The sequence below is a fragment of the Myxocyprinus asiaticus genome, chromosome 28 (genome assembly GCF_019703515.2).
Source record: "Myxocyprinus asiaticus isolate MX2 ecotype Aquarium Trade chromosome 28, UBuf_Myxa_2, whole genome shotgun sequence".
NCBI classification, from domain to species: Eukaryota; Metazoa; Chordata; class Actinopteri; order Cypriniformes; family Catostomidae; genus Myxocyprinus; species Myxocyprinus asiaticus.
The window spans coordinates 25,563,892-25,590,214 of record NC_059371.1 but is presented as its reverse complement, the minus strand read 5'-3'; the positions used below and the strand labels follow the sequence as shown (position 1 = coordinate 25,590,214).

General features: G+C 36.8%; 3 protein-coding genes across 4 annotated transcripts in view; 1 reads left to right on the top strand and 2 right to left on the bottom strand.

The window, feature by feature from the left end:
- The window catches only part of LOC127419031 (signal transducer and activator of transcription 5B-like), a 46,337-nt gene extending 38,094 nt beyond the window's left edge, over positions 1-8,243 (top strand). The window contains exons 21-22 of one of the 2 annotated variants that reach the window (XM_051660060.1): positions 834-901; positions 8,123-8,243. In XM_051660060.1, coding sequence (XP_051516020.1) covers positions 834-900 — 67 coding nt within the window. In that variant the 3' untranslated portion in view covers position 901; positions 8,123-8,243. Of the gene's footprint in view, positions 1-833; positions 4,383-8,122 lie in introns of those variants that run through there. The other variant, XM_051660059.1, reaches the window with a different exon arrangement.
- On the bottom strand, positions 1,943-8,811 carry mipa (major intrinsic protein of lens fiber a). The gene is made up of 4 exons (XM_051660076.1): positions 8,072-8,811; positions 7,301-7,465; positions 6,569-6,649; positions 1,943-6,445 (listed from the first exon to the last, which is right to left on the bottom strand). The coding sequence occupies exons 1-4, from the start codon at positions 8,429-8,431 to the stop codon at positions 6,260-6,262; spliced, it is 792 nt and encodes a 263-aa protein (XP_051516036.1). The 5' UTR covers positions 8,432-8,811; the 3' UTR covers positions 1,943-6,259.
- Positions 8,812-18,320: 9,509 nt separating this feature from the next.
- Positions 18,321-25,351, bottom strand: ptges3a (prostaglandin E synthase 3a (cytosolic)). Its single transcript, XM_051660090.1, has 8 exons — positions 25,177-25,351; positions 21,307-21,420; positions 20,345-20,414; positions 20,170-20,268; positions 19,992-20,081; positions 19,799-19,855; positions 19,593-19,620; positions 18,321-19,369 (listed from the first exon to the last, which is right to left on the bottom strand). Coding segments are annotated over exons 1-8 (480 nt in total). The 5' UTR covers positions 25,179-25,351; the 3' UTR covers positions 18,321-19,349.
- Positions 25,352-26,323: the final 972 nt, after the last annotated feature.

Genomic DNA, 26,323 nt, shown 5'->3' with positions numbered 1-26,323 from the left:
CTAGGAAAAAAGAAATTATGATCTAACGTGAATTTTCTTGATAAAAAAATATGATCGTGCTGGGTAACGTGCATGTAAAATGGATAGAAATAGCATTTTAGCTTAGCGTAAAGCTGACAATTTACACAAGGTTTATTTCTATTTCTTCTGCTCCAAACTTAATTCAAACGTACTTATACGAATGTAACACATCATAAGAAAGTGTTTCACTGCTGTTCAAATGCACTTTGGATCACATTATTTATATGTATAAATGTTTTCCATCTGAAAGCACTAAATATTAAATGAAACAAATGACAATAAAATGCAAAGTAATCTCTTCAGTAATCAAAATACTTTTTGAATGTAACTGTATTCTAATTACCAATTATTTAAATTGTAACTGTAGTGGAATACATTTACTTATATTTTGTATTTTAAATGTAATCCCGTTACATGTATTCCGTTACTCCCCAACCCTGTGTGTATGTGTATATATAACACACACACACACACACACACACACACACACAAATATATATGTTAGGTTAGGTTATATAACAATATTGAATATAATGAATGTACAGTATTATGTGTTAGCAATGCTATCTAATATTCTACTTACCCAAGCCGGTAGTGAGTAGGGTAATTACACTAGCTCAACACACAGACGGCTAAAAGGAGCACACACTCTCACAGCAGTATGACTGATGACTGACTTTTTTTAATTTTTATTTTTTTTTATAAAACGGAAACGTCAATATAGTCTATGAAAATGATCCATTTATAGAAGTGCCTTCAGTTTTCCTGAAACGTGACAAGTTGTGTTTCTCACCTTTTTTACTCTATAACAGGTCAGCAAATCCCTCAGGTGACGACATGGACATGGAGACACTGGAGGAAATTTTGAGGGACATTTGAGGTACTACCCCACTGTTCTTAGTGGAAAAGGCTTGGTGCTTAAAGGACATCCAATGCAACTCACATGTTTTACCAAAATCCCAAAAGGACACATGACCCCATTTGTTCCCAAAAGAGGTGTATCTGTAGGAAAATATTAGATAAACTTGTTTTGAACATGCTACAGGGCATATCCATGAATCACTGGTAAATAATGAGACTGTGGGTAGAAGATGTCTTAGGGAATAATTACATGGGTTGTATAGGTCTCCTCCCACCAGGAAAACACACTAAACTTAATGCAGTTAAATGGAGAATTGTTTTTTAAAATCAACTTATCGAGGACATTTCATTTAATTTCTATAAGCAGGTGAAGCTATTTCAGATTAGCATGTAGTATCTAAATTCAAAAGTAATTCCTGAAAAGTTTCAGTCTTATGACTAGTCTTGAAAACAGCAACACGGCAGAAATTATAACTGACAAGTGAAACAAGAAATTATTTTTTTCTTTATCATGTGGTAGTATTTTCCATTGTATCAAAAGAGACCAAATAGATATAACTTACCAGACAGTTTTGTCCTCCCTGCCTAGTGCAGAGTAAAACATTTAGGAACAACATTTTGTAAGTTTACTTCTGAAGTTTTCTGCAGAAAACAGAGTTACCACAGTTATGGAAAACCTGGAAATATCAAGGAATTTTAAAATGGTGATTTCCAGGCTTGAAAAAGCTATGAAAATTAATTAAATCTTAAAAGTCATGGGAATTCCGATAGTGGATGTCATTTTTTTTCTAATCATGCTCTGCTCTAAAATATTGCATCAGTTTTTTTTTTTTTTTGCGAGGACAATCTCTAAAAATATTTTTAAAAATTCTTATTCTGTAATCACAAATGCATGGAAAACAGGATACCAATGTGGATATGTGTCACGAGCAGATTAGCAGTATTTTAGTCTTGATGTCCTGAACGAAACTGATTATCAAGGGAAGCAGACACTCCTATTTGGCTTAATTTCAGAAGTGAGCTGAGACTAATATCATCACAGCTATGTTTTTTTAACGTGTTTTTTTTTTTTTTTTATCTGTTCTTTTAATGTTTTTATAAAACTCTGTGAATAGAGTAACTTCCCATGATTCAATGTATTACATCTTAGTTTAAGGCCATGTTTCCATATAAACTCATCTCAAATTCATTTGCCTGTTTTATTTGCATGAATTGTTTCGTGATTGCATATTTACTATTCAGTATTCTTATGATGCTACAGTTAGATTTGGCGATTAAGATAAATCACAGTTTGTCAAGTTTATATCATGTCACTAGTGGATTTTACATTGTCACATAGCATCTGTTCATTTAGTGGCACAACGATCTCTTACTCAATTTTGACATTAGTGTGACAATTTTGACCTTAGAAAATGCCTCTTTGGAAGCCTCTCTTTCTATCATAATCATGCAAAATTATTATTTTTTTTTTTTTGCACAAAATAACATTAAGGTTGTATGTCTGAATGATAAATAAGTGTAGACAAAACACTGCTCGGCATATTTTCTGTCTTTAGTGCTTGAAGTTATCTTTCTTAAAATTCAAATGTAATATACATAAACTCAGCAAAAAAAGAAACATCTCACTTTCAACTGCTTTTATTGTCAGCAAACTTAATATGTGTAAATATTTGTATGAACATAAAGATTCAACAACTATGACATAAACTGAACAAGTTTCACAGACATGTGACTAACAGAAATGGAATAATGTGTCCCTGAACAAAGAGGGGGTCAAAATCAAAAGTAACAGTCAGTATCTGGTGTGTCCACCAGCTGCATTAAGTACTGCAGTGCATCTCCTCCTCATGGACTGCACAAGATTTACCAGTTCTTGCTGTGAGATTTTACCCCACTCTTCCACCAAGGCACTTGGAAGTTCCCGGACATTTCTGGGGGAATGGCCCTAGCCCTCCAATCCAACAGGTCCCAGACGTGCTCAATGGAATTGAGATCCGGGCTCTTCGCTTGCCATGGCAGAACACTGACATTCCTGTCTTGCTGGAAATCATGCACAGAACGAGCAGTGTGGCTGGTGGCATAGTCATGCTGGAGGGTCATGTCAGGATGAGCCTGCAGGAAGGGTACCACATGAGGGAGGAGGATGTCTTCCCTGTAACGCACAGCGTTGAGATTGCCAGCAATGACAACAAGCTCAGTCCGATGATGCTGTGACACCCTGCCCCAGACCACGACGGACCCTCCACCTCCAAATCGATCCCATTCCAGAGTACAGACCTCGATGTAACGCTCATTCCTTCGACGATAAACGCGAGTCCGACCATCACCCCTGGTGAGACAAAACCGTGACTCGTCAGTGAAGAGCACTTTTTGCCTGAACAGAGTAGGTGGGTTTGTGCCCATAGGCAACGTTGTTGCTGGTGATATCTGGTAAGGACCTGCCTTACAACAGGCCTACAAGCCCTCAATCCAGCCTCTCTCAGCCTATTGCGGACAGTCTGAGCACTCATGGAGTGATTGTGCGTTCCTGGTGTAACTCGGGCAGTTGTTGCCATCCTGTACCTGTCCCACAGGTGTGACATTCGGATTTACCGATCCTGTGCAGGTGTTGTTACACGTGGTCTGCCACTGTGAGGACGATCCGCTGTCCTTTCTATCTCCCTGTAGCACTGTCTTAGGCGTCTCACAGTACGGACATTGCAATTTTTTGCCCTGGCCACATCTGCAGTCCTCATGCCTCCATGCAGCATGCATAAGGCACATTCACGCAGATGAGCAGGGACCCTGGGCATCTTTCGTTTGGTGTTTTTCAGAGTCCGTAGAAAGGTCTCTTTAGTGTCCTAAGTTTTTATAACTGTGACCTTAATTACCTACTGTCTGTAAGCTGTTAGTGTCTTAACGACCGTTCCACAGGTGCATGTTCATTAATTGTTTATGGTTCATTGAACAAGCATGGAAAACATTGTTTAAACCATTTACAATAAAGATCTGTAAAATTATTTGGATTTTTACAAAATTATCTTTTAAAATACAGTGTCCTGAAAAAGGATGTTTCTTTTTTTGCTGAGTTTAGTTTCTTTCCTATAAACTGTGATTTTGCCTTCCAAAAAATACTGTTCTAAATATTGTAAAATATAAATCTTTCATCTACTCAGTGCTTTGAAAGGCACAATATCAAATGGGATGTTTTTTTCAAAGGCCAACAGTAACTGTACAATTCATACAGAATGCCATAAAATGTTTATTAATCGTGTATTTACCCTGCACCTGCGTGATCATTGATGCTAAATATTTTGTAATTCTACTTTTGTCCCTGAACCACACCGAGGTTTAGCCATGAAAAATTTAAGTTGAAAATATGAGGTTTTCCCTTTTAATTCAACGTGACCAAAAATGTAAATCAAGTAAATAAGAATCTGTTTTTATAAAGAAATATTTGAATTTGATTCATGTTTTATCATCTTCATCTGATAAATAAATAAAAATGTCTCATGAGCCAATGTCTTGCCTGAGTATCACATGGTTCTGGTTTGACCAGAATAAATGATTGTCTCATTATCCATAAGTAAAAAGGCCATTGAACAAATATTAGTGTTCATTTAGAGATTGTAAAACAAATCAAGAGTTGTTTATAAAATTCAAGCATTATGGCATTATTGCACACATTACAATCCTCATACCCATCAAACTACTAAAGAAGAGACATTCAGTAACTTTAAATTATAATTTATACTCCGTTTAAAAAGAAACCTTTACACTTTACATAACGCTTGGAGCACAAAATGGGATCTGATTTTCATGTAAACATTGACATGTCTATGTAGAAAATCAAGAAGTTAAGCAGTAAATGCTTACAGTGCCTTATGGAGCTGACTGTGTGGTTTGATGATCTTTCAACCAATTCTGATCTTCCCTTCCTTCAGTCAGGTCTTGGATCAGAAGAGGCTAGTGAGAGAGTGGAAACAGTGCAGGAAAGCAAATAGGAAATTGTGACTGAACACCCGGGATCGCCGTTTCATTCTATCAGAACCAAAGGTTACAAGAACATCAATGTGCATTTACCACCCAATACAAAATAAGCTAGAGAAATCCAGACATTTCAGTCACTCAGCAATCCCTTAACCTCAGACTGAGGAAGAGTTGACTTTGATTTACCCCTTACACTGACCCCGTTTTTAGACAGATGCCCCAAAAATGAAAGAAAAACAGAATAATTCACCTCTCCAGTGAAACGATATAATGATAAATGTCGCTGTATAATTTTTTTTTTTTTTTTTTTCTGATTTACTTTTCTCAAGTTAGTGAGGCTTTACATATTTCTTCTACAATGAACTAAACAAAAATTATCTTGTCTGAGACAAAATCTCAGTGCTTTTCCCTAACTTGCTATTTACACACAATAATGCCAAACCCACTAATCTAAACAGAAAATCTTTGCATGCAGATTCATATGGCAGAAAAAGTATGAAATTCAATGAAAATTCCTTAAACAGTACAAATCAAACAGCCTAAAAGGTAAAAGTTTGGTTCAAACAATAGACTAGTTTTGTTTTATTTGGTTTTTTGTTTTTAAATGAATGATGGTGAAACCATGTTTCGTTTAAAGAAACATCCTGAGCCATTAGGCCACAGTTCAACAATACAACAGTTTGAAACAGACTCAAAGATGGATCCAAATTCCCAAATGATTTATGTCACTTTTAGCTGTAAATCAACATCTACCTAAACCAAGGTTTAAAAGGAAGGAATGTTTCCTTAATTTTGCGAGACAGAAAAAGGAACATCGCATTTTTACAAGCACATTGTGGATGATGGAAATGTTAGAGCCAAACTGGAAACTGTCGGAAAAACACGCACACATCACGCACATGCGCGCACACACACACACACACACGCACAACTGAGCAATGTAAAGTAGACTTTAAGTAGAATGCAAAGTAAACCATTGCAAAATGCTAATAATATCATACATGTCATGTTGCTGAAATATCAAAGAAAATAATAATAATAAAAATAAAAATAAAATGTGTAATTTTTAAACCCTGTGAAACACAAAAGTATGCATAAGTCCACTTCTAGTGTAATTCACTCATAGTAGACTAGAAATGACAGAGAAGCCCTTGGCCTGAGCAGTGTTAGCAACCTGATCAGCAGGACTAACTCGCTCTCTATACCTGCCGGTACAGAGTGCAGTCCTCAGTTCCTCTTCTTATGATTCTTAGTCCTTCTGAAGGGGTCCTTGTGTCTTGATTGCCTTTGGAAGTGTGCTTGATTTCTACTAAGGCTGACGCAGTTGGTATGTTGATGGTGTTTTGAGATAAGGTGTGCGTAATTATTGCTTGTTTTGCATAAGGGATCCAACGTTTCCTGGCAGTGTTTATAGGGCTTGTGTTTTGAGCTCAATGGGCTCCCCTCTGGTCTCCTGCTGCGCTTCAGCCTCAGGAGGCCGATTGCCCTTGAGCATGGCCAGTCGTTCTGACAGACCACGCATGCGTGGAAAGAGCATGAAATCATACAGCAGAGCACCCACCGCACCGCCGATCAAAGGTCCCACCCAGTACACCTACCAGAAATTAAGAGAAAGCAGGCAGATAAAACCGTGAAATGTATTATTCAATTAGTAGTTCAAATGTTCTGTACAAGTGTAATTCATCTGAAGGGTGTATGATAGAAAAGTGTGTCTCACCCAATGGTTAATGAAGTTCCTAACGAGCACAGCAGGGGCGAAAGACCTAGCAGGGTTCATTCCAGCTCCAGTGTAATACATCTGCAGCAGGATTTGACCATTCATGCAAAATGCTTTAAATAGCCATTTTAAGCTACATTGTATTTACTTGTCAAGTCACTTTTATTTGAATAACGATTTTTACAGTACACATCGTTTCAGAGCAGCTATACAGAAGTTAAAAGGTCAATTAACTAACCAATTGTACAAGCGCTATATATGTCTGAATAACAAAAAGATCTACAGTAGCCTATAATGTAAAAATGCATGAAATTCATGCCGTCAAATATCAAACCAAGTAGCACCTGCAAACTAATTATGCTAGACCTTTTCTCAGAACTAACTTCAGTTATCTGAGCTATTTTTGCATTGACTTGCAACCAACTGGTTTCAAAGTCTTTTTAGTGGATATATGAAGTCCCCCTCAAGTTCCCTCAGGTGTAGTAGTGACCACAGGGGTAGTTTACAACAACTATGGACATGTTCAATTGACATTTGAAAGTGTCCAAGTACTTTTGTCTAAACTTGTTTTAAAATGTTTTGCTTAAAATGTGCCCATGCTTTCTTTCGTTACAATAAACAACACTTGGTTTGATTCCGTTAAAACGGAAAGACATTCATGCATTTTTATGAGTGGCTTAAATGTCCAAATAATTTTTGGGGCCTCTATTTGTCCTGTGTGCAGTCTCTTACCCCCAGCAGGTGGCCCACAAGCACTGAGAAGCCAATGGACAGGGCAGCAGAGCCCAGTCGCCCGTTTCGCCTCTCATCCGTCACAGCAAAGACGCAGATCACAAGTTGCATAGTCAGGAATATCTCTATGGTAGTGGCCATTCCCAGACTGATGCCTGGCTGAAGCTGAAATGAGGAATACAATATTGTTATTATTAGGATTTTATAAATCTGTTATTAGGTTTTTAGGACTTTACGTATCGGTGAAATTGAGTGTAAATAATTCTAGCTGTCAGAAATTCTGCAATTCTAAAATTCTGCCTCCCAAGTTTTTGATAGATTACATCTATTGTGTGCACCATAGACTGACTGAACTGTCACTCACCTGAAAGTTATCCAAATAAATAAAGTATTCATTTGACTTCCAAAGGATAGCTCACCCAAAAATTACAAAATTTCTGCTGTCATTTCACTCGACCTCTTGTCATTCCAAACTTGTATGACTTTCTTCCGTGGAACACAAAAGGAGATGTTTATGCAGACTGTTAGGGACCTACAGCCTCAGTCTCCATTTACTTTCATTAAAGAGCAGTCAACATTCTTCAAAATGTCTCCTTGTGTGCCGTGGATAAAAGAAAGTCACAAGGGTTTTGAACATTAGGATGAGTAAATGACAGTTACTTCTGGGTGAACTAACTCTTTAAGAAATGCTCTGACATGTCTATAGTCTATTAGTTCCATCAATTCAACAAATAAACTTATTGCATCAAATCATCCTGTACATGCCCTTACCGTGTTGAGGGCCAGATTGCCTCTCATATTGTTTGGTGTGACCCCATACAGCACAGCAGCTCCAGCTAAAGCACCCAAGCACTGAGCACAGATGTAGAAGAAAGCACGAAACAGGGACATCTGGGAGCCGATCAGGTAGGCAAATGTGACCGCTGGGTTGATGTGACCACCGCTGATGTGGCCAATGGACTGGATGAGTGTGGCAGCTGCTAGCCCGAAGCAAAAGGCAACTTGGAGCACATTGTGTGGTCCAGTGGTCCAGCGCAGAGCTGCTCCCAGTCCAAAGAATACAAAGAACATTGTGCCATAGAACTCGGCAAACACAGCCCGCCAAAAAGACATGGACCGGAACTCCCACATGGCTGTGATAATTTAGAAGCGACCACAAAAAAAATGGAGGGATGTGAATTTAGAGTAACCAAAAGAGATTTGTCTATAATCACCTGCCGTACCTTTGATTTTTTGTGAATGGACACAAACAACAAAGGTTTATAAGAGATCAAACACTGAGCATAAATGCCTCTCTAACCTACAGATACGTTTGCGCGGAGAACGGCACTGCTTCACAAGATTGAAATCATCTGTCCTTTTGATTTCTGACCTGTGGTTTTGTAATAAAACCTTACGTGTGAAACTGTCAGGTGATCTCTGCATCTATGTAAAAGTTCTAGATAATTTCTAATTAAAGGACATGGGTAGACAAAATATGAGCATGTCCTGCAGACATTCAGCCTCTCTGATGGGGAAGAGAGAGGCCACAGGGCTATTTATAATGGCCGTGGCCCTCAGTGACACTCTAATCCAGAATTGTGGGAGGGGGCTGCAGACAAAACAACAAATCAAATAAAAAATTCTTAACCGTTTTCTGTCCTGTGCTTCCTGGCTTCTAGCTCATGGTCAGGTATTGCCCTTAAAGCTCAAACTAGTTGCCACAAACTAGTGGTGAAATTTGAAAGGTATCACATCATCTTCGCATCAAGGGAGGTAGAAACAACTTTCACTGTATTTTTATTAACCCTTTTTATATTAATAAAATTGCCTTTAAATAATGTAAAATATTTATGGTGATATATGTCTTACAGAAGAAATGCTTTATACTCTGAATCAGGCATAGCAGATGGTGACATTTAGAAGAGAACCACTGAGGACCACTGCCCCCATCCCAGCCCATAATACAGAGCAGTGTTTGGGGACTGCCTCTTTTCTGGCCCCAGCTGAACTCATATACAACACCGGGGCTCCTAAAATGGTCTAGTCCCCTTCACAGTGTGGATTAAGTGCTGACACAAAGAAACAACCACTCTCATACAACAGAGAGGGGGCCTCAAACGGATGTAGCCTATCATAACTAACTCTGCATGCAGAGGAAAGAAGAGCATATGAAACAAATTGGGTTGTTGAGAGACACTGTATCCTAAATATTGTCATTACTGATGTGTGAATGTCATTGAGAGTGATTTCAACACAGTTTTTAAGAAAATTTTAGCAGTTTGGTTTCCTTTTTTGACTTTGATAAGACAGTACAGAGTGTGCAAATGGCTTTTGCTTTTTGTGTTGTTGGGGGAGTATTCTGCAAATTATTGTTTTCAGGGAGGGACTAATCAGGCAACTGCCCTGCTTTGCTTATTGTCTTGTGGCAATATCTGTCTTGTATCACATACAAATCTCATGCCTCTGAAACCATTGAGTGTGTTTACAAATGCACACCAATATGCTGAAAACTATGGAAGCCGGATCCGGCCACGGATTAAAAAAATAAAAGAGATAATTCTGACTTTATATCTCGCAATTGCAACTTTAAACTGTATCTCGAAATTGTGATATTTCTCACAATTTCAACTTTATTTCTTGCAATAATCTCACAAATGCTACTTTACATATTGCAATTTAGATTTTATAATCACACAATTCCGATAAAAAGTAAAAACTGCTAAATATACAGTCGAAATTGTGAGAAATAAAGTCACAATTGCGAGGTATAAAGTTGCAATTGCAAGATTTCCACTCATAATTGCAATTATGACTTAATAGCATCCAGTTGCCACTATATCTCGCAGGTGCTGCTTATATCTCACAATTTCAAGTTTATATCATGCAATTGTGAGAAACAGTCGAAACTGCGTGATATCTCGAAATTGAGACTATTAAGTCACAATTGCAAACTTTACACTCAATTCCAACTTTTTCAAAATTGTGACTTTACAGCATGTTATTGTGACTATATCTCGCAATTGCGAATTTATATCTTGCAATTTCGGGTTTATCACACAATTGTGAGAAAGTCAAAATTGCTAAATATAATTTTGAAATTGTCAGAAATAGTCACAATTGTGAGATATAAAGTCATTATTGTAAAATTTACCCTCACTTTATAGCATGCAATTGTGATTTTATCTCTCTCAACTGCAGAATAATTATTTCTCATAATTGCGACTTTATCCACAGTTTCCTGATTAACCATGGGCTGCAATATTATGATTCTAATAGTTGCTAGACTGTTTTCTTGTTTCTCTCTCCATAAGAAACTCCCAATACAAGCTTTCCAGATGGAGAGCAACAATAATTGTAAGCAGTTAATATCAACGCAACTAACACACCGGTTCTTCAGCATGTCTTTTTCTTCATTGGGCAAACCGAACTTAGCCCAGATCTCAGCCGATTTTGGTTGACCAGACTCCAATATTTAGCTAAATGAATTTCTGTCTTTGCTTTGTTTCTTTTGGTTGACCGAGACTTACACCAGACTTCAGCCAAATGCTTTTCAATTCCACTGCTAGAACCAAACCAGAAGTACCAAAATGAAGCCAGATTTGGGCCAAACTTTGTTGCCATCTGGGTAGTTTTGCATCATCCACCCACTCCTTAAACTTTGAGTGAGGCACTGACAAAAAACTGTGATTGTGACTGTTTAAAGTAATAGCACTATGGAGCCACCTTGCCTTTTTTGACAATTTTTACAAATTTGATATTCTAAATATCCACTAAGATTATACGCCAATGTGAGTGAAAACTCCATCTTTTTGCTGAAAATAAAATCAGAATTGTGAGATATAAAGTCAGAATTGCCTTTTTTATTTTCTTATTCCATGGCGGGACCAAGGTACCATAGAAAATTATAAAAAATCTGCTTATTCTTTGCTTTTGACGTCAAAACGTAAACAGGCATGAGCACACTTGGATCAGCTGTGTGCCATTCGATTTATGCTTAAACTATTTAAGACCTTAAAGGAACGCTGTTTGAGGCGTTTACATAACCACACACGTTATCAGCTTATTAAGCATAATCGGTGTAAGATTGTGCATATAATTGCACTCAATTACACTCTCACTTATGTGAAAGTGTGATTTTTCCACAGCCTTAATCAGTGGGCTTTACCATAGCAAATAGCCCTGGTCAGGGCAGTGCCAGTTGGTTCTGTGCAGAACTGATTAGGCAGAGATTTACATTGTGTGTGCTGGCAGGGCTGCTGGACTGAGGCTCAATAAAGCTCTGGAAAATCCATGTTTGGAGAGCAGGTGTAGGTGGGGTGGGGGCAACACTGAGCCTCTTCTCTGGGCAATGGCAGTGAGCCATACTCTGGTGAATGGATACTGCTTAGCTTGTGCTTTTGCTCTTTCATTTGGGATGAAACAAAATGCTGGCCACAACAGTTTTGGTTGCCTTCTTTGATTAGTTTTTTGTGTAGTTGGGCAGTGTATCTAATGATAATTACTTAAATGGTACTAGAACATTAATGTTCCATTTGCAAACAGCACAGTGCCAACAGGTCTGAAATAAAATTAAAAAACATGGCAAATTCACTCTAAATTTTCTTATTCAGATGTATTTAGAGAAGAAAGTTGTTCTCCAACTATATGTAGAATATCTTGGAGACAAAAGATGCCAAAAATACTTTAAAAGATGTCCCTGCTAAAAAGACCAGCATAGCTGGTGACTAGCATATTTTTTAGATGCTGGTTCCAGCATGGGATACTGGTGAGCTGGTTTCTTTACTAGACTTTTAATTAAGTAATCCAGCTTTGTCAGGAAAGCCTTGCTGGTTGACTATCAAAGCTTTGCTGGTAATCACTGTAGCCATACTAGTCCACCAGCAAGAGCAGCACCAAACCAGCCTGGACCAGCATGGAAATTCATGCTTGTCTAAGCTGGTCTTTTTTAGCAGGGGTAGGGTAAGAACAAAACCAAACAGATAATATGAAGACTAATAGCAGGCATGAAGGGTATTTTCAGATCATCTATTTAGATTGCTAATCCTTGTGCACAGTGCATAATCTTTTCATTCATCATACTGAAGGTAATGCGAGGTCATTTTTTAAGGCAGCACCACCTTCACTAATGATGGTGATTAACTATAGAGTGAAGGTGTCATATGTCTGTACCTTTCTCATTCTCCAATTTCATTTTTGGCAAGAGAACTGATCGGGTCAAATTTTTTTATCTGGAAGCAGGCAACTCTGGTTTGGTTATGAGTTGCAGTAGCTCTGCAAGGCCCGGCTGAGGGTAACCAATTTTTTGTGCAGGATTACTCCATGCCACTGCCTGCTCATGTGTCGGTAAGCCGCATTTTGTCACACAGGAGAGACAGCTTAAACCCGCTTGCATGGAGACTTTTCTATTACCTCCAGTGCAGACTGCTGACACCAACACAAAACAACTAACCATCACAGCCCAACCTCCGATACTGCCACTGTCTTAAACAAAATGCTAGCTCAGGGATCTCTACCCCTAAAATATCCCAGGCCTTATAGATCAACTGCTGATGCAGTCCACTGAACATGCAGTCCACCCAATAACTATTCAGCCACTATTGATTATTTCTGTCATTAAAACATGTTTAAAGGTGTTTTTTCTCCACTCCTACAAAAGCAGTTATCTTTCATTTTAAAAGGAGACTTAATATATTTATATTTATTAGATGTCTTCAGGAGTATAGTTAAATTATTATAATTACAATTAAACCAGGAGCGATATTCAATTACCTTGAGCAATCACATGAAAAACATGTTCTCCTATTTTAATTTAAAACCCATTTGCATTTAATTGCACAATAATATACTGACTTTATGCATACCTACAATGGCAGATCAGATCATTGCTACATAGATAAACAGTACTTCTTTATTACTTACTTTTTTTTGCATACATACATATTTGGGTGAATACAGGTAACGTGAGACAACTGATAATGTGGGATGCTTAATTACAGCTTCATTATCTGTCATTATGTGTCTAGTCTCCCATTACTAAAAATTAATCATAAACTAGTATGGGTTGACATTGATGTATCCATATGCAGGGTTGGGGAGTAACGGAATACATGTAACGGGATTACGTATTTAAAATACAAAATATAAGTAACTGTATTCCACTACAGTTACAATTTAAATCATTGGTATTTAGAATACAGTTACATTCAAGTATTCATCATCAAGTATTTTGATTACTGAAGAGATTAATTTGCATTTTATTGTCATTTGTTTCATTTAATATTTAGTCCTTTCAGATGGAAAACATTTATACATATAAATGATGTGATCCAAAGTGCATTTGACTAACGGTGAAACACTTTATGATGTGTTACATTCATACGAGCAGACAGAGAAGTAAGTTTGAAGTAAGTTTGGAGCAGAAGAAATAGAAATAAACCTTGTGTAAATTGTCAGCTTTACACTAAGCTAAAATGCTATTTCTAGCCATTTTACATGCACATGTTACCAGGCACGATCATATTTTTTATCAAGAAAATTCACGTTGGATCATAATTAATTTTTTTCTAGTAAGACCTTTGATCGGGGAAAAAACGTATTCTTGATCATTTTTGTATTGTTTTCCTGTAAAAATATCTAAAAATCCTTAAAACAAGATCAATTAGATTTATCTTGTTTTAGAAACAACACTGCATAAGATATTTTGGTTTTTCAGAGAATGTATTTTTAACGTGTATTTTGTCTTACTGTACTGGCAGAGTTTTTATAGTCAAAACAAGTGAAAAAAATCTACCAGTGCTGAAGAAGTAATCCAAAATATTTAGAATACGTTACTGACCTTGAGTAATCTAATGGAATACGTTACAAATTACATTTTACAGCGTGTAATCTGTAGTAGAATACATTTCAAAAGTAACCCTCCCAACCCTGGCCATATGGATCATATTTTTTAACATAGCGCCAATAGAAAATGATCAGAAAGTGTCCCACTTAACCTATATTCACCCTATGTATATATGTATTGCTTTGCACATTTTACTATTCTGAACCACATGCTGCACTATATTGGCCTACCATGTGTTTTGCACTACAGTGATGCACTACACTGCCATTTATACCTCATTTGCCATTTATTGCCACAATAACATTAAAGCTGAATCAAACTTATCTAATCTGATCAAGGATCTATCCACAGAATGTCAAGATGACGTTGTTAGGTGGAAGAACAGTTTGTTTATAAGATGCAATATGGAAAACAGGAAACTTTTTTTTTTATCCTATACAATTTTTTGTCTTATAATATCCCTTAAGACTAAAAACTTCAGTCTTAGTTCAACTCCACGGGTGCAACTCCATATAATTTTCAGAAACTTTTAGCTGAAGCTATATGCTTAAAGGTGCAATCAGTAATTTTTTCCTTATTTAAAAAAAATCTTCTTTAAAAGAAATGAACTGTAATTTTGAAACATATGTATAAAATTATGAGCACTCATTAGAGATAAAGACTCCAGTCATATCAGTAAAAATTATTAAAGCTGGTTTATTCTACATGGAGATGGTCCAGAATCACATGACCAGCAGAATACAACTTGCTTAATCTTATTAACCATCCTGTTATCCAACACTTCCACTTAGGGTTTAAATTAATCCTATCTGACTGTGAATAGTGAATTTCTACAGTGGCACCGGTAACTAAAATCTGCTGTGTTTGAATGATGCTGCATCCATGCCATTAGGTGTCAGTGTAAGTTCAAGACAACATATTCAAAAACATTACTGAGTGCACCTTTAAGCATAGTCCACCCACAAAATAAAATTACAATAATTTACTCACCCTCATGTTGTTTCAAACATGTGTAACACAAAAAGTTGTTAGGCAGATTATCAGTCTCAGTCACCATTCTATTTTATTGTATGTAAAAACAGATGCAATTAATCTCTTGCAAAATCTTTTAAGACCATGAACGGTTTCTCCAATAACCTTTCATTAGAATTAGTTTATTTATTTATTTATTTATTTTTGAAGCACTTGAAATACAGAATGAAGTTCCTTGAATACACATTAGGATATATAAGTCCGCTTAAGTTTTTACATTCTTCAAGTGTTAATACTCAAAGGTAAGTCTTTGGGAAAACAACTGAAAGCTTGTTGGCATCAAACAGATATAAGTTAGAAATTGACACCACATAATGATTTCAGATCATAAAAAAATAAAATATATATACACACACACACACACACTACCAGTCAGAAGCTTCGAAACATTCTTTATTATAATTTTTTTCACATTTTAAAATAATAGTAAAGTCATCAAAATATGGAATAACAAATGGAAATATGGGAATAATTGACTAAGCAAAATCCAAAATGAATCAAAACTGTGTTATATTTTAGCATCTTCAAAGTAGTCACCCTTTGCCTAGAATATGCAGACATGTACTCTTGACATTTTCTCAACCAACTTCTTGAGGTATCACCCTGGGATGCTTTTTAAACAGTATTGAAGGAGTTCCCATCTATGCTGGGCACTTATTGGCTGCTTTTCTTTATTATTTGGTCCAAGTCATCAATTTCAAAAACTTTTTTTTAATTACATTTTAGTTTTATAATGAAATAAATTAATATGTTGGCATAATTATATTTTTGTCTACAAAACTAATTTCAAACATTTAAGCATACGCCTTCAGATCAAAAGATTTTTAAGACCATGAGAAACATTTCAGTCAAGTGTTTCAAAACTTTTGACCGGTAGTGTGTGTGTGTGTGTGTGTGTGTGTGTGTGTGTGTGTGTATATATATATACAGGTGCATCTCAATAAATTAGAATGTCGTGGAAAAGTTCATTTATTTCAGTAATTCAACTCAAATTGTGAAACTCGTGTATTAAATAAATTCAATGCACACAGACTGAAGTAGTTTAAGTCTTTGGTTCTTTTAATTGGGATGATTTTGGCTCACATTTAACAAAAACCCACCAATTCACTGTCTCAAAAAATTAGAATATGGTGACATGCCAATCAGCTAATCAACTCAAAACACCTGCAAAGGTTCCCTGACCCTTCAAAATGGTCTCTCAGTTTGGTTCACTAGGCTACACAATCATGGGGAAGACTGCTGATCTGACAGTTGTCCAGAAGACAATCATTGACACCCTTCACAAGCAGGGTAAGCCACAAACATTCATTGCCAAAGAAGCTGGCTGTTCACAGAGTGCTGTATCCAAGCATGTTAACAGAAAGTTGAGTGGAAGGAAAAAGTGTGGAAGAAAAAGATGCACAACCAACCGAGAGAACCGCAGCCTTATGATTGTCCAGCAAAATCGATTCAAGAATTTCGGTGAACTTCACAAGGAATGGACTGAGGCTGGGGTCAAGGCATCAAGAGCCACCACACACAGACATGTCAAGGAATTTGGCTACAGTTGTCGTATTCCTCTTGTTAAGCCACTCCTGAACCACAGACAATGTCAGAGGTGTCTTACCTTGGCTAAGGAGAAGAAGAACTGGACTGTTGCCCAGTGTTCCAAAGTCCTCCTTTCAGATGAGAGCAAGTTTTGTATTTCATTTGGAAACCAAGGTCCTAGAGTCTGGAGGAAGGGTGGAGAAGCTCATAGCCCAAGTTGCTTGAAGTCCAGTGTTAAGTTTCCACAGTCTGTGATGATTTGGGGTGCAATGTCATCTGCTGGTGTTGGTCCATTGTGTTTTTTGAAAACCAAAGTCACTGCACCCGTTTACCAATAAATTTTGGAGCACTTCATGCTTCCTTCTACTGACCAGCTTTTTAAAGATGCTGATTTCATTTCCCAGCAGGATTTGGCACCTGCCCACACTGCCAAAAGCACCAAAAGTTGGTTAAATGACCATGGTGTTGGTGTGCTTGACTGGCCAGCAAACTCACCAGACCTGAACCCCATAGAGAATCTATGGGGTATTGTCAAGAGGAAAATGAGAAACAAGAGACCAAAAAAATGCAGATGAGCTGAAGGCCACTGTCAAAGAAACCTGGGCTTACATACCACCTCAGCAGTGCCACAAACTGATCACCTCCATGCCACGCCGAATTGAGGCAGTAATTAAAGCTAAAGGAGCCCCTACCAAGTATTGAGTACATATACAGTAAATGAACATACTTTTCAGAAGGCCAACAATTCACTAAAAATGTTTTTTTTTTTATTGGTCTTATGATGTATTCTAATTTTTTGAGATAGTGAATTGGTGGGTTTTTGTTAAATGTGAGCCAAAATCATCCCAATTAAAAGAACCAAAGACTTAAACTACTTCAGTCTGTGTGCATTGAATTTATTTAATACACGAGTTTCACAATTTGAGTTGAATTACTGAAATAAATGAACTTTTCCACGACATTCTAATTTATTGAGATGCACCTGTATATATAAAATCCTTTTTGTGGCCTGATGGAACTATTGCTCCACCTTGTGGTGGTGACACTGATACTTGCTTTCCACCACCAAGAACATTGCAGCCAAACTAGTGATGCAATACTACAGAGAAAAAAAGAAAGAAAAAAAAAAAAATGTATGATGGCCAATATTATGACTCTTTATTGCTTAGTCTGTTATTTTAAGTGTTCCCAATAAGGCTCATATCAATTGTATATACCTTAAGTGAGATCATGCATTAGAACATAATATACAATAAATAGTTGAATACTTTTGTATATTAAAATAGAGTTTAGCATTTCAATTTGAATAACTCCTGATAGAGTAAAAAAATAAAATAATAATTAAAAAAAATAACAAACATAAAAATTTAGTAATCTTGCACAAGACAAAAGAAATATTTAAGTTTTATTAATTAACTTTTCCTTTACACAAAACATTTTTTAATTAAAATGCACATATTAAAAATAGGCTAAATATTTTGCAGAGTGCATTATCTGCTTCCAATATCAGCTTATACACTAATATAACCCGATACCGATATGGCCAAGAATATATTTAGCATCCTTACAAAATATAATTAAAACCACATTAAGTAATCCTCTATATTAAATGTGTATAAACAGGACAAAAATGCAGTGTTGTTTAGAGACGGTTTATTAGAAATATGTAGACAAAAACCTCACTGAATTTAACAAACGGAAATTTATAAACCTGAAATGACAGGCCACAAACATTATTGTTTTCTTTTAGTCACACCTGCATTGATATTAAGTGCAAACACAAATTGGTCATCTATTGAGAAGTTAACCTTTTGTTCTGTACAGAATATGTTTTTTTTTTTTTTTAAATTACCCCTCTCTACATATATGGAAGAAACCAGTGTACAATTGTCTGCTACACGTCTAAGTGTGATATAAAACAAATACTAACTGCCAACCTGAAATAATTTCATAAAGCAGCGTGTACAGACAGGACTATGTACTTTGAACATGTTGGATTGACACAAAAACCTATCTGAAGGTTAAAACTGCAGCTAAAACACATAAAATGAGTTGCAAGGGAACAGTGCAAGGGATCTGAATATGCTATTTTGATCCATTTCAAATGCAAACAAATGTTTTGGCTGGCATTTGCAGCTAAATGAAGAAACATCTGCCTTAAGACAATGCTTGCTTCGCTCACACGGAAATTTTAGCCGCAACATAAAAGAACTAAAAGAATATAATTAAATAAAATGTACAGTTTGAATAAGAGGAGAGGGTGTAGGCCGAAAGTGTTGAAAATGTCATTCACTCTATGTTTTCCATTACTACAAATTACAATGTATACATTATATGATGCAATAACCCCACTGACATTGAGGAGAAAGCCCAAGACTGTAAAAGCCATTGTAGAGTAAACTGATCATAAGTGGTTTCCACAATACATCATGGAGAGCTCGCAATTGTCCATGCAGAACAGATAAGTAAAGTGTATTGTCGAGGGGCTTAGATTGCCATCAACACAACAGTAAAAAATTATTGTGTCTTTCTGCAGAAAAACCTTGAAAAACTGTTTCGAAAATGCAGTATTTTTTAAATGGCTAGCAACTCAAACCTAGTCTCTCTCTTCATTTAACTGTTAAGTGTAAATCCTTGCTTTCTTCTGCATAATGTTTTCCGGTTCCTTCACTCAAGGTCTGGCATTTCTGAAAAAAAAAATTTATTGACAAACTTAAAAATCAATAAACAGCAAGGGTGTCTACTAACAATATATAAAAGATACAACAGCTATCATATGTTGCTTATGTGTATTGATTTTTTTAACCTGGGCTTTCAGAACTCACATTATCTCAAATTACTCAAGGAATAAAAAAAATAAAAATAAAAAAAAGGCAGACATAGGAGAAAAACTCATTTAAGAAAACTTACTTTCATCATCACTATCTGCAGACTCTTCCTGAAATTGGAGATACAAACAGGTGAACCACAGAAGGTTTTGCAGATTCATAAATTTGGAAGATATTTACACAGTTAAACCAACACTGAATTCTATCTATATTCTCATTATATTAGCATTTTCTTCTGGTCTGGTCAGTTTAGCAGTATTATGGCTTTGGACAATATTATTCTCTCACATCATCTGCACCATCCACATCTGGTAAGTCATCTTCCCCTCCCATGTTGTTCATCATCTTTAAGAAAAAAAAGAAAGAAACGCACACATGCACGCATGCACATAAAAGAGTAGGACTCACAGTGAAAGTGTTTTCTTTCATACACTTCAAATAACTTTTCATTACAATTTCAAATACATTTTTAGACATGCACCTCTGAAAAGCGGTCAAAACTGGACAATTCTTCATCTGAGTCATCTTCCCAGTCTTTCCAGTTATTGAAGTCAACACTGAGCCAATTAAGCTGTGCAAAGAACAATGAGAAACTTTGAATAACATTTTACATAATGGCATTAATATTTTAATGGATTAAACAATGAGTAAACCTTGACCTTCGCCTTTTCTTTTGTTAACCTTGGCCAAGATTTGCCAGGTTCTGCTTTCTTTAGACAGCAAAACACAGACCTGTCTGTGCGTTTGTGTTTAGACTCCTGCAAAAGTAAATAAAGATAGTGCACTTACAACCTGAATTTGGAGCATAAAGCATGAGGTGTTAAGTGTACTTACATTTGGGTCAATAGACTCAAAAAGTTCTACTTCATTATGGTGTTTCATGTTATCTGTTCCACCAACACAACTAAAAAAAAAAAAAAGAAAAAAAGAAAAAAAAGAAACATAGCATATAACAATTTAGAATAAAATACAATAGTACTACAGAGGCAGGCAATAGACTTTATTCAGTTGTGCCTTGCTTGATTTTTTAAGTGAATGAAAACGAGGCTGTGAGGTACAGACTTACCATCTCTTCAATGGCACGATCGGTATAAAGCTGTATAAAGATCCTAGATCACATCTGATTTTCCACAACTCATGTTGTCTGGAGTTTTTTTTTTTTTTTGTCAACCAAATGTTCTTGGAAAGATATTTTTGCAATGTTTTGTCCGTGGAATGATCCAAAAACACTTTAAACTGCAGTACAGCCCGTTGAAGAGACTGTACGTCTATTCCTCACAGCCTCGTTGTCATTCCCGTCAAAAATCAAAGATGGTTTTTGTTTGAGTCATGCAAACCAATGGATGGGGATCTGCTTTTATGATGGAAATAAAATGCAAAGTGATACGAGAAACTCAAAATTATCAGACCAGTATGTGTATATGTGTGTTAAATAGCTGAACACGGGCAGAGTGAATTCTATAAAATCACAACGTTTACCACTTGTTTATAAAATATTTCATGCACGTGTATACTTATTTTAAACTCTCATTTAAATAAAATTAATTACAAAATTACCCAAAAATAACTATCCCCGGCAGGCAATCAAGCATTAACATTTACATGCGATCTAAACAAAGATGACATAATATTCAAGGACTAGTTTAATTCCATAATTTGAAATTGCAATATTTTATAGAAAATAAAAGGGTAAACATATCCTTTCATTTTAATACTCAATGTAATACTATTTTGCAATCCCAGTGTGACAATGAATGAAATTTGTGGAAGAGTATACAGTTGCAACAGAGACATACCTGAAATCAAGCTTTGTTTTGTCAAATTTAACATGGACATCTTTGCTGTCTTCTATACAAAATTCAATGAAGACGGCATCTCGTCTGTCATACCACTTGGCACTTGCTGGCTGCCTGTAAAACAAAAGCAATCATTCAAAAGTGATATAAGTATCGGGAAGCCTGGGTAGCTCAGTGAGTATTGATGCTGACTTCCACCCCTGGAGTCACGAGGTCGAATGACTCCATCCAGGTCTCCAAAGCAACCAAACTGGCCCGGTTGCTAGGGAGGGTAGAGTCACATGGGACCTCCTTGTGGTCACAATTAGGGGTTCTCGCTCTCAATGGGGCGTGCGGTAAGTTGTGCGTGGATCGTGGAGAGTAACATGAGTCTCCACATGCGGAGTCTCCACGGTGTAATGCATGATGAGCCACGTGATAAGATGTGTGGATTGACTGTCTCAGAAGTGGAGGCAACTGAGACTTGTCCTCCGCCGCCTGGATTGAGGTCAGTAACCGCGCCACCATGAGGACCTACTAAGTAGTGGGAATTGGGCATTCAAAATTAGGAGAAAAGAGGATTTAAAAAAAAAAAAAAAACATTTAAGTATTAAGATTGCAAGGGCATCCTTTACCAACCTGATATTCAAATGGATTGATGTCCTCGTGATAATAAATTGACAAAAGCATTGAGGGGAAAACTCTCTCATTTAAAGGGGTCATGACATGCCTTTTTTATTATTTTAATGTTTCCTGAGGTTCACTTATAATATTAGTAAAGTTGTTTTGCACAAAAACAGTCATATATTTGTAAAACATGATAATTTTCCACCTCATCCTGCCCCTCTGTCAGAAACGCTCAGTTTTGGTGCTTCTTCTCCTTTAACACTTGACAGTAAATGCCCACTGTTCTGATTGGCTCTCTGCTCTTGACTGACCTGCTCTCTCTCATTGCCATCTCACTGCTTTCCACTACTGGGCTGGGCTATGGAAGTTATAATGTAAATTAGGTAAATTTGTTGTGGAGGCGGTCAGAGGCAAATGTCTACCACAGTGTGACATAATGTAGAGGAAGTAGAGAACGAGTCGTTTTGGCAGCTTGGAGTTCGGAAACTTACAGTATCTTTTTAAAGTAAAACAGGGCTAAAATGATTAGTCGACATTATTGTTGACAAAAATTTCCGTTGTCGAATAGTCATTTGATCTCATTTAATGCAACATGAGATCAGATATGAAACTAATGATGGCATGCGAGAGGAGCACTCACGCCTGATTGAGGAGAGGAGGAAAACACAGCTCACAGTCCAGCTGCACTCTAAACTGTCCAAACAGCTTGAAGTGATGTAGATCGCAAAGTATGAGTGAATTATACAAAAATATCAAATAACTAAATATAGAAGCACTCTTGTTGTGAAATACAGCGGAGCCGCCGATCCCTTAAGCAAAACTCGCATGTCAGAGCACCTTTAAAGGAAACACTCTGCCGTAATATCTTTAATGCATCCTTTATTAAAGTTTAAATAATAAGGAAGCAGGTCATTTAAATAAGTATAAACTCTGAAACTGGCATTTCTCTGTGCGGTCAGAGTATGTGTATGAGTCGCGTGAAGGGGGAGAGATTGAGACTGCACCCGGCTAAAGCACACCCTGGTGCGGGGATGCTCGTCCCTCGTGCGTGCTTGCTGCAGCTAGATTATAACGTGATGGCTTGCCACATAGTGAATCATAATACATAGGTGTTGGGGTGTGTACATTATCGTGAAGAAAATTGGTGATACGCAGCTCTATTAAGAAGAGAGATTTCGTTTTTTTGAGAGTTAAAGATGGATCGATGTGAACAAAAACGTGAGAGAGGGCAGTCTTCGCCCCATTATACACTGCAATTTTCCAATATAAATATCTAAATCTCATAAAAAACATTTAATTTAGGAGCTCTACTGCAAAAGAAAAATGTGCTATCTGAGAATATTGAATGTAATAAATATTTAAATATTTTTAAATATCTAAAAATCATTAAAACAAGATACATTTACCTGAAGCAACATATAATATATTTAGACTTGCTTTTAGAGAATAGCTCTTGAATATAATTATATTTTGTCTTTACTGCAATAGCAGAAGAATAAACAAGTGAAAAAATACACTTATATTCAAGATACATTCTCAAAGCAAATCTAAATATATTATGTTGTTTCTCAGGTAAATGTATCTTGTTTTAACGATTTTTAGATATTTTTAAATGGAAAACAAGACAAAACACTTGATTACAACTAGATTTTTTTTGCAGTGATTTAAAAAAAATAAAAATATTTTTTTACTGAATTAAACAAGTCTCCCCCCCTTTAATTCAATGAATGTCATTTAGAGGTATTTTTAAAAGATGATTTTGTCCTCTATTATTAGTAAGCACATTTATTACAACCTTTAAAGTCAAGGTACAAGCTGAATAGTCGGTTAAATGCTAACGATTAATCATTGCAATAATCGCCCGAATAGTCGAATAATCATTCTAATAATCGTTAGATTAATCGATTATAAAAATAATTGTTAGTTGCAGCCCTAAATTAAAATGAACTTTTATATGTTAAAGATCAAGTAAAATTTGATTCCTCATGTCATGACATGTCATGAAATTTGTAAGTAATATAGAGTAAACGTGGCAAATTTAGCAACAACTGTGGGTATTGTACTTAAGAAAAACTTTGCAATGTGAAGAGAAAGAAGAACTAACAAAGCAATTATTAAACAAAAACATAATTATAGTAAATGAAATGATAGTATGATTAGGGGTGGGGCTGCTGAGGCAATCCTTATATTCACACGATTATTTTGACACGCACTTTTCTATGGTTAAAGCAAACTATTCCTGAACATAGTCTGCAAGTCTCAAAGTCCAGCTCTAGTCTAAATTCAGGCGTGTGGGTGGAGCATGATGATGACGTTACCGTGGCAACCCAAGTTCGTATAGATTGGCAGATTCATGCACGAACCTACAGACACACCACCCTCTAGCGGGAAATATAATACATATTAGTTATTAGGGCATGCTCGCAAAATGTCTAACAACGCATATTCAATCTTATACTGCATTTTAAAATCGTGCATGAACGCTGACTAAGGCCACGCCACTGAAGATAGGCTAACATTAGCAATAGCCACCCTTTACTACTAATACATGTTGATCTCTGTGAAAATGCAAACGTGTAATCCATGACATTTATGACATGCAAATGAAAAGAATTTATCAAAATGTCCCGAATCCATCCAAGCTACTCTTATCTTACATCTTGAGCGCAAACGTCAAAATGATGGTCATGTCATTCATTGTATTCAAGTCAATTTGATCACACAAACTAAGTAACTAGCATGCCAGACTGTTGCAAAACGCATGTTTAGCTCTCTCTATAAAAGTACTACTGAACATAGTGAAATTCTGGACATGACATGAAAGAAGATTTTCAGCTTTCAACAAAATAACACACCAGCAGAAACCCTGTTAGCCTTAATTCACTGTTAACGGATAAATCCCAGTCTTGCGAATTGCAAATACATTCCACAGTTAAGTAAACAAATGATTCAATAAAGGACAGTTTTGCATGAGTCAAATGAACTAAAGCTGTTAGCAGTGCAATACCACAGGCCTAGTTTACCTGCTGCTAACCAGCTAGCTAAGCTCTGCTTGGGAACAAACGTGTGCAGATGACGACTGGATGTTTTTCTATGCTGTTCAATACAGCACCCACCACACTGAACGTTATTCTCTGAAATGTTCATATCTGGTTATTATTATGTAGTAGGTAAGACACGATGATGCTTGTCTGACAGAAGCTATACACATTGGCTAACTAGCTAATAATTTAGTGTACCTTTATCAATGGCATTCAAACTTACATGTCGATATCTTCTTTCGGTTTCCACCTAAATTTGCTTTGCCACTTGCGTCGTCTCGCTTCAGATAGTGTGTTGAACGTATGCTGTCAGTTTAAAGCGACTGCATAAAGAAGAATGCTAGCTGTTTATGCGCCGCTGTCAGACTGCACAAGCACAGCGCGTGTCTGCGTATCTTTGGTACTACTCACTGGCGCGCAGTGACTCATCATCCCAACGTTTCTAGCGACTTCTGCTGCGCGCTCCGCGCCATGCGCGCGCCCTAAGCAAATGCGTCTCCATAGAAACGCAAACCTCGGAGGAGCCAACAAGATGGCGGGCTAAGCACATGTAGTTTTCTCAGCTCTCCAGCAAACCTTTAAGTTTTTCTTAATATTCAGCCTTTTATAATCCCATTTATCGCGTATCAGTGAGTATATGGACAATGTCAGCAAAAAAGCTTCTAATCATCCGAAAATAGTTATTTCAGGACACAAAGTGGTGGTTACAAAAACTTCGGGTACTCTTGCTGAGCATGAATACGCCATGGAAATCGACTACAACGATTACAAAGAGAAACGCAAAGAATCTTCTTCCTCGCAGAATACCCCAACCAAAACCTTAGCTAAGAAGCAGAAAGGTGACGAGAGCTCCGAGATTTCCAATGCAGCTCTCCTGGAAACTTTAGTTGTCAGATTTGATCTACTAGATGGGAAATTAAGCAGCATTGAGCGCAAGATCAATGAGAACAGTTTAATGATCGTTAACCTGACAAGATCCGTGGAATTTAATGCGACGGAAATAAAGGACTGTAAAACAAAATTAAACTTGTTCGACAGACAACTCTCCTCTGTTAGCACATCACACGCAGATCTGATAAGCCGCACGTCGGAGCTCGAACGCCTATAAAAGAAGATGTAACCTCAGAGTCATCGGAATGAAGGAAACAGCAGGTGAAGACATTGGAAGAGAAGTCGTCTCGCTGTTAGCGGAAATTGCTCCTCACCTGCAGCACAAGCTTGAAGACATTGTGGATACAATCCACCGCGTTGGTCCCAAAACGAAGGATAAATCCAGGCAGGTGATCATTCAGTTCTGCATGCGGAAACACAGAGATGAGTTCTGGCGCTCCACCAAAGCTTCGGATGTCTGTAAACTCAGGGGAGTAAAG